We start from the raw sequence: 13,175 nt of genomic DNA, 5'->3' as shown, positions 1-13,175 counted from the left end.
ATATATATATATATATAATACATATATATATATATATATATATATAATACATATATATATATATATAATACATATATATATATATATATATATATATATATAATACATATATATATATATATATATATATAATACATATATATATATATATATATATATAATACATATATATATATATATATATATATATATAATACATATATATATATATATATAATACATATATATATATATATATATTATATTATATATATATATATACACACACACACACACACACACACACACACACACACATACAGTGATCCCTCCTCGATCACGGGGGTTGCGCTCCAGAACCCCCCGCGAAAGGTGAAAATCCGTGAAGTAGAAACCATATGTTTATATGGTTATTTTTATATTGTCATGCTTGGGTCACAGATTTGCACAGAAACACAGGAGGTTGTAGAGAGACATGAACGTTATTCAAACACTCCAAACAAACATTTGTCTCTTTTTCAAAAGTTTAAACGTGTTCCATGACAAGACAGAGATGACAGTTCCGTCTCACAATTAAAAGAATGCAAACATATCTTCCTCTTCAAAGGAGTGCGCATCAGGAGCAGAGAATGTCGGAGACAGAGAGAGAGGGAGAGAAAAGCAAACAATCAAAAACCGATAGGTGGTGTTCGAGCTTTTAAGTATGCGAAGCACCGTGGGGGAAGCATGTCACTTGACAAAGCAGCTACAAGGAAGCCCAGCAAGGAAGGGAGCAATGTGAAGGAAGTCTTTCAGCATTTTTTAGACGAGCCTCCATATCCTCTAGGGGTGCGAACAACCCCCCCTGCTCACACCCCCTCTGTCAGGAGCAGAGAATGAAAGAGCGAGAGAGAGAGAAAAGCAAACAATCAAAAATCAATAGGTGCTGTTTGAGCTTTTAAGTATGTGAAACACCGTGCAGGAAGCATATCGCGCAACAAAGCAACCACAAGTAAGCCCAGCAAGGAAGGGAGCAATGTGAAGGTAGTCTTTCAGTGTTTTTTGAGGAGCGGCCGTATCCTCTAGGGGTGCGAACAGCCCCCGTGCTCACAATATATTTGAGGAGTTTTATTTAATACGCAATACATGCTCTGATTGGGTAGCTTCTCAGCCATCTGCCAATAGCTTCCCTTGTACGAAATCAACTGGGCAAACCAACAGAGGAAGCATGTACCAGAAATTAAAAGACCCATTGTCCACTGAAACCCACGAACCAGCAAAAAATCCACAATATATTTTTAAATATGCTTACATATAAAATCCGCGATAGAGTGAAGCCGCGAAAGTCGAAGCACGATACAGCGAGGGATTACTGTACATTCATTGCATTCATAGTCTGAGTCTCAACGACCTGAATTGTGTCGTGTACTCTTTGCTTTATTTGACAGTAAACTATGCAATACATATAATCTTATAAACGTCTACACGTGGAAGTGTGTGTGTCTGTCTGTCCGGCCTGGAAGTGTGAGGTAGAGTCGGGGTAAGGGCTCCAGCTCCAAGGATACACAAGCAAGGATAGCACACTGGCAAAAGGAAACCTCCTAAGACAGACAGTCACTTAGCTGCTAATGCAGAAACGATGTGAGCACGTCGGCAACATGAATCCTCCTAGCAGAGAGATGCCCAGAGTAGTTCTGACGATTTCAATACTTTCTAGGATCGGTCATGTATGCATGTTATCATCCAGCTGACACTTGGAATGAGCACCAGAGGGCAAACTGGAGGTGACTGCCAGCATTCTTTATGTTTGAGCACCATCGCGCCCTTGTTGCTTTTGAAATTAAATACAGTTGGCTGGTTCTAAGCGTCAACTGGATGATAACATCCACACAACACATTAGTGAGTCTTCATTGTTTGTTAATTTATTTTTATTTTTAAAGTTGTGTTTTTGTTTTTATTACCGTACATACCCGGAGTTAAGTCGGGTCTGGATTTTACTGTATAATTTGTAGTATTTTATAATGTTGGTCGTACAAGTCGAATATGGAAAACTCATGCTATTGGTCCAAGAGATTATGATATGCTAACGCCCACCTGAGAGAGTAACCACGGAGCACACTGCCTTTTTTTTTTTTCTATCTGAGTGCGGCAATGCGCAGTATCAGCGTGTACTTCCAACCTCTCTCTCTATTGTGCCTACGTGACCACACGGTAATACCCAAACTATTCCGAAGCAGCGTTTGAACTGTTTTGTGTTTTTTGTATCTCACACCCTCATATAACTTTATCATAAGAGCATCCCTTATCTACGATGGAGCGTTCAATCAGAAGAAAATATGAAGCTGGTTTTAAATTTAACGTCTTTAACAAGGTGAAAGAAATTGGTAACTGCACTGCTGCTACACAATTCAATGCGTCCAAGAAACATGTGAGATTGGAGGAGGCAAAAAGATGTTAAAAAAAAAAAAAAAAATTAACTGTCGCATTTTTGAATGGGCTTATAAATTGGGGTCTGATTTTATGATTGATTTTTCGGGTTTCAAGAACCGACTCATTTATTTTTATTTTCAAAGTTGTGTTTTTTTAATTACATTTTTCTCAAACAATTAAAAAAAAAAAAAGAACACACTTTATTTTCCCCCCGGGCAACGCTGGGTATTTCAGCTAGTACTATTATAAGCACTGTCTTAATAAAAACAGTAAACTAACAGACAAGTTACTTACAAACCTCATACCTTGAGGAGTAAATGTTTTTTTAGTTGACAGAAATTAAATATTTCTTCCTAAAACACATAGCCTCTATGCAATAATACATTCAATTTCCACATGGTAAAGTGTCTGTATTCTTACATGCACATTTTCAGTGCTGTGTTTGAAAAGGGTGTTTGAAAAAAAATTGTTTTTTCATGCCTTGTATCTAAATATGTTTATTTCATTTGCACTTCTACCTTGTTGCTTATTATGTAGGTATATTTACAATTATAGAGAGGTAAGAGATAAGAAAATCAATGCCGCAATGCTCTTCATGACATCCAGAAGGATGAAGGGAAGGGGGCAAGTAGCTGCAGCAGCTTCTCGGAGTTGAACAGCACAAGCCACATCACCTGAAGCAAATGCAAAAGTTGACAAAAACAGATGGTGCCACACATGGCCAGTTTTATTGAACTGCAAAAAAAACTGACTGCTACTCTATGTGCCAGGAAACAAAAATGTGGACTGTGATTATTTTGCTGAGAAGCAAAATCTGACTGTGTAATTTGTTATTATGTTTTGAAGGAAATACTAAAAATGAGTTTAAAAATGCAGTGTTCAGGGAAGAGGTATTCAATAAAAGTTCACAGTTATGGTTATATGTGGCTTCATTTACACATTCTGTATATGTATAGTATATGCTAGGTCACTAATAGTATTATAGTGCTTCCTGAAACTTCCATGTAGAGCAGGGTTAAGACCGTACCAAAAACCTCAGGAATTAGGTCTTGCCAGCAGACATTCAACTGAGAAAGAGCTGTATATAGCAGATGGCTGATGAAGACAGTAGGTGTGATCCTCTACAATGGTGGAAAATCAATAAATACAATTTATCTTGACTGTGTCTGTCACTTACAAAGAAATACTTGTACATTCCTGCAAATAGTGCCCCATCTAAAAGCTTATTTAGCACAGATGGAAATATTGTTACTTGACATTGGGCATCACTTGAACCTGAGAGTGAAGGTAAGCTTGTCTTTCTGACCCACAACCTGTGATAGTTCTCAGAATACAGAGAGAGAGAGAGGGGGGAGAAGAAAAAAAAAAAAAAAAAAAGCACATGATCTCTACATCTGCACTACAATTAGAACACACACTTAGCCATAAACTTGTCTAAGTTTTATTTGATCTACTCTGTTTTTTGTATAATGTATTGTCTATACTATTTAAATATTTGAAATCTCTGAAATGTCAATAGAGTGAACTTAACTATCTATCTGAGTGATCAGTTTTTGGTGATATTTTTGGTACACTTTTGCACATTTGAAAAATGTTTAGTGTTCAGTAAAAGTTAAATTATAATGTCATTCGGCGAATGCTTTTATTACAATATGTGCAAATATTAGGATTGTACTAAAACAATAGTTTATAATACATAAATTCTCTTTCTGGAAGTAGTTTATTTTGTCTAGTTAAATTTTTAAATACTGTGTAAAAATCTGCAATACAACTTTTTGACATATAGTACTAGTGTCTTGGAGGCACAGCATTGTCATTATTAACAGATATTTCAATACTGATAAATCTATATATATATTTCAGCATGTCTGTCTGTTGGTTGGTTGGTACGTTTACATCAGTGTTTTGATTGGCTGATATTCTACGAATTTTGAAAATTTGGAACAACCAACTAAAAAAGAAACAAGCTTGCATTTTAATGACGAAGAAACCCAAGAAAAGACTATAAACAATTTGAATATTGCACATTTGCCTCAACAACAAAATAAAAAACGAAGCACTGGGAAGCAAGTGACCAATCAGATTAAAAGAAAAGCTGAAGAAAGTCACTCGGTTGAAGAAGACGAAAATGCAAAAAGAAATAAGATTTTGGATATTTCAAGTGCTCAAACTACACCTCAAGAATTGCCAAAAACGAAGAAACCAAAAAGAATTTTTACTGAACAAAAACTGTGGAATAAACAGCGACATGCAGTACGACAAGCAGCAAAGAGTGTTCAAATCTCGCAGCAGAGACAAAATGAACGCCAACGAGTTGCAGCTTACAGAAGCAATCGCACGGAAGAACAAACACAATTGGTTCACGAAATTGAGCGTCTGCGATTGCAACAAAAACGTTCTACTGCCACTGAAATTGAAGTTGCTGAAAGACGTGAACGGCAACGGCAACGAGAACAAGAAAGTCGGTCAAACGCAACTCAAGTTGAAATTGTTGAGAGAAGAGAACAAGAACGTTTACGACAACGAGAGAATCGTTTAAATGCAACTCAAGGTGAAATTGTCGAAAGAAGAGAGCAAGAGCGACAAAGACTACGAGAAAATAGACTTCATTAAAACGAGGAAGATGCAAATTCAAGGCGTCAACAACATCGCATTCGAACTCGAGAAAGTCGAGCAAATGCGTCTGAAATTCAAGCTCAACTTCGAGGAAACATTGACGCACGTCGAAGAGCCTCTGCAAGAGCTGCTTCCAGCAATCAACTTTGTCGTGCTCTAAATACTTGAATAAACATAGTTTACGTATTCGTTAAGTATGCATTGATTGTGTTAATGATTCATAATTTTATTTTGATAAAGATAAGTCATTCATTTTATGGCATGTAACACTTTCATACATGACTTAAACTAGAAACAACTTTCATTATGTTTATTATTGCCTTGGAACTAAGATCCATACAGCTCAGGTGGTAGAGTGCACACTACCCTTGGTCGGTGGTTCGATCCCGGATGCCGGAACAAAGTTAGGACCTAACACCACCTACTGTCCACCTGGGTTCGAATCCCGATTCGTCGTGTGGCACAAATAACAAAAAACATTTTATTACTAAATTTAATCATGGTACAAATAATTTTGCACTTAATGACTTTTACCCTGCAACACTGATAAAAGTCGCCTGCAGCCCGTCTTTGACGGGCACGACTACCTTGTGTATATATATATATATATATATATATATATATATAGCAAAAAATGAAAATATTAGTTATTTAATTTTGTTTTTCAAAACAATTAGGTTTATAAATGATTCATTTAAAAATACATTAAAAGATGAGAACCAGCAGAGAACAAGATTTTTATACTAGTTCTGTTTTAAACATATCAACTGACATAGTTTAGTAAATGTATGTCATGGTAACTATGCCTTTTTGCAGGGTTTGTTACCTTTATAACAGAATGATCTACCATTTGGTTACCATCTTAATGTATTCATAACCTTGAGAGTGTTGTGTAGTGGCAGTAAATGCATTTATTCCAACCTATTCTGTACTGAATCACTTCTGGTACTATACAACACGTGTCTCTTCGTTCCTTTGAATTTTATCATTATGCATATTCAAGTGTGCTCAGTATTAAAATGCACATAAACTCTCTTTACTTTAATCTTTTAGGATGCTACAAGTTGCAGCTTTGCTCTGTTATGTCATCCTATTTGTATACAATTAAGATAAACAACATTAAATTGCTGTACTATATATACAAATCAATAATGAAACAATTTTAAAAAAATATTCACCAGTCAGTACTGCCCACAACACTGAAAATCCAACTTTCCTACAGTTGTGTCACTTATTTTTTTGTTTTTGCTTCACTTGCCTTACAAGTGTAACTTGCATTCACGCATGCATGCTTCTCTTTACAACAATTTAAGATGTGTAAATGTTTACAAACTGAACTTCCACTCCATTTCTTTTAGGCAACTAAGTTTTATGAGAAAAATTTGTTCTATTACTATCAAAACTAAATATATCAGTATAACCCCTGCACTGAGCCAAGAAAACCAGTACGATATAAAGGGATCATTTTATATTAAAATTGCAAATCTTTAAGCAGTTTAGTATTAATTGTTGTAAAGGATGGACAGGGCCCTTTCCCAGCTGGGACACCATAATGGAATGACCATGGGAGCAGACATGCAGTATATAGGGATCATATAGTGAGAACATTGAGGAGGTTGTTGACTGCACTACTGACTACATCAACGTCTGTATGGACATTGTAGTTCCAGTAAGAACAGTACGCTGCTATGCTAACAACAAGCCATGGCTTACAAGTGACATCAAGGGCCCTTCTGAACCAGAAGAAAAGGGCTTTTAAAGGCGGTGATCAGCATGAGCTCAATCGTGTGCAGAAGGAACTCCGAGTCCAGCTCAGGGCGGCGAAGAAGCAGTACAGGAGAAAGCTAGAGCAGAAGTTGCAGAATAACAGCATGAAGGAAGTGTGGGATGGGATGAAGAGCATCACTGGCTGCAGCTCGAAGCGGGATGCCACCATCGAGAGAGACGTGGAGAGAGCAAACCAGATGAACAACTTCTTTAACAGGTTTGACCACCCTAACCCCACTCTCACCTCGGAGTACTGCACCCTCCACCCATCCTTCTGCTGATACCAGCATAGGAGAGAGTGTCCAACCCCCCCACCCCCCCCATAATTACAGCAGCCCAGATAAGCAGAGACCTGAGGAGACTTCGTGTCTGCAAAGCAGTGGGTCCAGATGGAGTATCACCACGACTGCTGAAGGCCTGTGCGTTGGAGCTGCGGAGTCCTCTACAGCGCATCTTCAACCTGAGCCTGGAACAGGGGAGAGTCCCGAGGCTTTGGAAAACATCTTGCATCACCCCAGTCCAAAATGTATCATGTCCAAGTTAGCTGAATGACTTCCAGCCTGTCACTCTGACATCACATGTGATGAAGACCATGGAGCGGCTGCTGCTTCGCCACCTGAGGCCACAGGTCCGCCACACCCTCAACCCTCTGCAGTTCGCATACCAGGAGAAGGTGGGAGCGGAGGATGCCATCATCTACATGCTATACCGATCCCTCTCCCACTTGGACAGAGGCAATGATGCAGTAAGAATTATGTTTCTGGACTTCTGCAGTGCCTTCAACACCACTCTGCTCCTTAGGGACAAGCTGACAGAGATGGGAGTAGATTCATACCTGGTGGCATGGATCGTGGACTATCTTACAGACAGACCTCAGTATGTGCGTCTCGGGAACTGCAGGTCTGACATTGTGGTCAGCAACACAGGAGTGCCACAGGGGACTGTACTTTCTCCAGTCCTGTTCAGCCTATATACATCGAACTTCCAATATAAATCAGAGTCCTGCCACGTGCAAAAGTTCGCTGACAACACTGCTATCGTGGGCTGCATCAGGAGTGGGCAGGAGGAGGAGGAGGAGTATAGGGACCTAAATCAAGGACTTTGTTAAATGGTGCAACTCAAACCACATACACCTGAACACCAGCAAAACCAAGGAGCTGGTGGTGGATTTTAGGAGACCCAGGCCCTTCCTGGATCCCGTGATCATCAGAGGTGACTGTGTGCAGAGGGTGCAGACCTATAAATACCTGGGAGTGCAGCTGGATGATAAAATAGACTGGACTGCCAATACTGATGCTCTGTGCAAGAGAGGACAGAGCTGACTATACTTCCATAGAAGGCTGGCGTCTTTCAACATCTGCAATAAGATGCTGCAGATGTTCTATCAAGACAGTTGTGGCGAGTGCCCTCTTCTACGCAGTGGTGTGCTGGGGAGGCAGCATAAAGAAGAAGGACGCCTCACGCCTGGACAAACTGGTGAGGAAGGCAGGCTCTATTGTAGGCATGGAGCTAGACAGTTTGATTTATTATGATGTATTATGCTAGACAGTGTCATCTTCAGACAGAGGAGCAGCTTCAGCGACAGACTGCTGTCAATGTCCTGCTCCACTGACAGACTGAGAAGATCGTTCCTCCCCAACACTATGTGACTCTTCAATTCCACCCGGGGTGGGGGATGGGGGCAAACGTTAACATTATACAAAGTTATTGTCTGTTTTACCTGCATTTTTTATCACTCTTTAATTTAATATTGTTTCTTTATCAGTATGCTGCTGCTGGAGTATGTGAATTTCCCCCCTTGGGATTAATAAAGTATCTATCTAACTATAGGGCATTACCTCCCTGGGAAGTCTAGATGGCAGCCCCCCACCTGATTTACAGCAGCACTGCAGTTTCCCACAGGACATTATGGAAACTGGAGTTCTTAAACTCAGCCCTGTTGTGTGTCATGGGGGCGCTGCAGGGCCCTACTTTGTAAGGCTTTCACCACACCTGGGAGTGCTTCCAGACCTCACTAACGAGCCACCTGGAGAACTCCCAGGTACAGCATAAAAGGAACTGCTTCCTTCATTCAGAGAGACAGATTTGGGAGGGTGAGGATGACACTTGCCCGAGGAGGAGTGGAGGCAGAGAAAGGACAGAGAGACACAGATAGGGAAAGAAAAGAAAGGCATTGCTGTGGGCTGTTTATTTTGTACTTTGCGTTGGAACTATACTTTGGTGGTGGAAAACACTTTGGGATGCGTTTCCCACTGAAATAATGTTGTGTGTTGCTGGACTTGTGCCTGTGTAGGGTGTTTGGGGAGCTGGTGCGTACCCTGGTGGCCACATTATAAACTATCATTTATGTAAAGAACATGCCAAGCTGTATTCCCATATGCATTTTGCTATTGTGAATGAAAATCAATTGAAAGGAACAAAAAGTTATAGGTACCTGTCTACAGTATGCATGTTTGCATCAACATATAGAACATTTTTAGGATGTGTTAAGAGTTAGAGTGCCATTTTCAGTTTATAATAAAACCGAATAATTACTTAAGTGTAAGAAAAAAAAACATTAAGCATAATGATTAATGGCTTTAGCCAAATTAATATTCTGATGCTAATAATTCAATATTTAATGATGTAAGTTGAAATGCTACGAATTTAAAAAAGGGAAATGCATTTTGTGAAGGCCCAAAATAAAATGTATAAGAGACAGTGGGGTACAGGTGGCCTCTCACACCTTTCTATGATGTGCAAGATCCTTGGGCTTCTAATTTTTCCTATAACAAATTCCTCATTCAGTTATAGGGTAGACTTTACTTATTAAAGCAAGAATTTCATCTTATATTTAAATTATTTTAGTATGATGGTCAGATATAAAAATTTAAATGTTGCACTTAACATATGATGCTAAAATACTTACCATGTGTGGGTACTTTTCTGGGTCAGTAACACTAATGTCTGTTAGTTTGATGTTCAGATACTTAAGAAGAAAAAAAAAAACAATTACAATTCATATCATTAAAGTAAGCAAGCTTACATTCAGAATACAAAATTCAAACCTGCTGAAATTCATGAATAACAAATTTCAATTTAGAAAAAAAGCTCAAACAGATATTATAATAAATTAATAAATTAAAGCAGTTCAGCATGTCTTTGAAATTATTTCTCAACCTGACCTGATGAGCACTGGGTGCAAAAGAATTGATCATGATGAAAATTCTACATAAAAAGATTCAAGTTTGTTTAAAAAAAAAAAAAAAGTCGTATAGTATCACCCTTATTGGGCTCATCGTGTTTAAGCACTTTGCAACCACTTACGGGGATTGAAACTCTGAGGACAGTGCATAAGACGAACCCTCTGACATTGGTTTGCTTATTTGACAGGGTGAAGATTGGAGCATTACAATCTTAGTTCTGAATCAAAATCTGATTATTCTTTGTATAACATATGTATGATCTGCTTCTTGCAACTGAGAGGACATGGCGGATGTTTGCTGACCGACCACAAGCGTTACCTGATAGGTAACCCCCCAAAATCAGACTGTGATGCAGACCTAAAAATATACGAAGTTACATATATTGCATTGCCAGGTTTGAAATTGTAACAAGGGATGTTACAACATGGAGTGATTTATCATAAGAAATTAAAGGCAGCTATTGATCATGTAACATGGGCCTTGATTGCATAAAGTATAACAACTGCACCTGGTATAACACTAAATAGGGAGTCATTACCTTCAAAAAACCATGATTCAAATCATAATCAGACATTTTCTACAAAAAGAAAATGTGAGTAGCTCATTGTGATAAATTATTTAAATATATATATTTTTTTTATTTATCTATGCTGGAAACCCAGTTCTTGAACGTTTTCTTTAAGGATGATCATTTGTTGTCTAAATTACATAAATCATTTTTATCTTTACTAATTTACAAGATATTTGATATGATTGAATGGAACTACCTTTTCACTACATTGGAGAAATTTGGGTTTGGCCTGAATATTTGTGCATGGATCAAACTACTGTATACCAATCCAGAAGCTTTAGTTTGTATTAATAACATTTGCTCAGACTGCTTTAACACTAGAATTACCAGAGCCTACGAAAAAACTTGTATATCCGGCCCACCTTAAATCGCTTTTTAAAACCTTTCTCACCTCTCCGCCAGCGTCTTTTGTCATCTAAATGTACTGATAAAGACAAGCTGCAAGCAGCCGGCTATTCCATCCCCCCAACGACTTAGAACGCAAACAGGCTTTTCCCAGCTCTTGCCTTGATTGATTATCTGGGAGTGAAGTGGAGTTTTAGAGTAGAAATAATAAGATTGTTATTTGAAACACACGCATTTCATATGTGTTGCATTTCTACAGTAATCTGTGTAAACACATTGTTAAAACAGAAACGTGTTATATATTCTAGTAGCAATTGACAAAATGTAGGCATAAACTATATAATGTATGAAGCCTGAAGTCCAAATATCAAAGACACACTTTCACAAAAGATACAAAAAAAAGCCACCGCCAAAAAAACCCGCCTTAGTGTGAGACATTGATATGAATTAACTATCACTGCTTCCGTGGCGTAACAGTATCAGTCGCTGACTACGCATCAGAAGCTCATGAGTTCGATCCTGCACAACTCCCATTTAAGAAGTGTTCTTATTTTCACTATTTTAGAATAAAAAGATACATTTGATTTCAGTTTGTAACAGCTGGTGTAATTTATGATATTTGTAAAGGTTAGCTTTATTTTTTTTAAATTCACTTTTCATTGTCTCAGTCGCGTTCAGGATCCATCCCTACCGCCCCCAACCTGACACTGCGTTTTTTACATAAAGACGCGCTATAGTTCTGCAGTGTATCACGATACATACGACCGCGTGTTTTTTTCCCCCAGTATTGCCAGTCCCCACGTGTTGCTGTATGCTGTTTCTTTTGTACTCCAGGACATGCAGAGGAAAGCATAGTAAAGAGCAGTAACTTCAGCGCTATATGCAATCATCAGACACTCCCCATCTGACACTGCTGTTTTCACATAAAGACGCGCCAAAGCTCTGCAGTGTACTTGTGACTGCATTGTCGTACCAATGCTTGCGAACTGAAGTGTCTGCATGCACTTTTCGTGGCATTACACGCGTATTTTTTGAGCATGCCCATGTAGCTCAAACACAGGAACATATGTTGTTGTAAAAGTATAACAAAACAAGTGCACTTTTATTCAAGACTATAACCGAAGAAAAAAGAAAGCAAGTTACAGTAGGCGGTTGATATGACAGCTCGCGTGGTGGAATGCTAAGAACTGCTGATTTCCATTCTGTGCTATATAACTGTTAACATTTGAATCTGATGATTGCATATAGCGCTGTCTGATTTAGTGTGCGCAAGAACATGCAGGTGGCCAGTTGCTGAGTGCTACAACGCACATTTTAGAAAAGAAAGAGACAAATATATGTGATGTTTTAAAGAAATCATTTTATGAAGCGAATAGTACCAATCAGAAAACATCGTCGAAGTAATGCAATATTATTTGAAAACGAACAGCGTCAGGTTGGGTGTGAAGTTATACTGGCGCTGTTTGAGTCAGATCAGAAGCTGAATAAGCTGAAAAAGCTCCTGTTCTGACTCTAAAGTAAAAAAGCATGAATTAATCAACAGAAATAACCGCGATTGACATTTTAAAGTTAACGATTTACAGTGCATGCCAATTCATAAATTCAATGTCCGTTTGAGGAAAAAAAAAATCACTTTCTTCAAAGCTGGGAATCGAACTCGCGTCTCTGTGGCACAGTAAGGCAGTGGTGCTCCAAGTCAGCAAACCGTCCTTATAACTTATTTTTTTCAAGATCCATAACACACAGACAGACAGAGCACTGCGTAATACAGAGACAGACAGAGATATACAAATAAACAGGGAAGGCACATGTACTGAAAGAAAAAAAAAATCAACATGTGCGTTGTTTCTGCAGCACTGAATGAGCTCACCTGGTCTAACATCACCCCTCCCCCCGATCTGACTCTCTAAGTAACAGCGCAAGTACAGACACAAATCAAGTGCATTTGTGTACTGTATAATATTAACAAAAACAGCAGCTTACTACTGAAAACGGCAAATATAGGAGTGAGTGGGGATCGAACCAGTACTCTTGATTACACTTGGTTTGCGTCTGTACTTGAGCTGTTACTTAGAGAGCCAGATCGGGGGGAGGGGTGACGTTAGAGCGGGTGAGCTCATTCAGTGCTACAGAAACAACGCACATGTTGATTTTTTTTTCTTTCAGTACATGTGCCTTCCCTGTTTGTTTGTATATCTCTGCCTGTCTGTCTCTGTATTACGCAGTGCTGTCTGTCTGTGTGTTATGGATCTTGAAAAAAATAAGTTATAAGGACAGTTGTTCATGTTAATTGCAGTCTCAA

General features: G+C 38.6%; 1 protein-coding gene across 5 annotated transcripts in view; it reads right to left on the bottom strand.

The window, feature by feature from the left end:
• The window catches only part of smx5, a 43,252-nt gene that overhangs the window by 19,941 nt on the left and 10,136 nt on the right, over positions 1 to 13,175 (bottom strand). For all 5 annotated transcript variants that reach the window (XR_007935870.1, XR_007935869.1, XR_007935874.1 and 2 more), the window contains exon 4: positions 9,681 to 9,740. Coding sequence is in view for 1 of the 5 variants with exons in the window: in XM_028808264.2 (XP_028664097.1) it covers positions 9,681 to 9,740 (60 nt within the window). In the remaining 4 variants the exon portion in view is untranslated. The remainder of the gene's footprint in view (positions 1 to 9,680; positions 9,741 to 13,175) is intronic.

Source organism: Erpetoichthys calabaricus, chromosome 1 (genome assembly GCF_900747795.2).
Source record: "Erpetoichthys calabaricus chromosome 1, fErpCal1.3, whole genome shotgun sequence".
NCBI classification, from domain to species: domain Eukaryota; kingdom Metazoa; phylum Chordata; class Cladistia; order Polypteriformes; family Polypteridae; genus Erpetoichthys; species Erpetoichthys calabaricus.
This window is presented reverse-complemented; position numbering and strand designations above follow the sequence as displayed.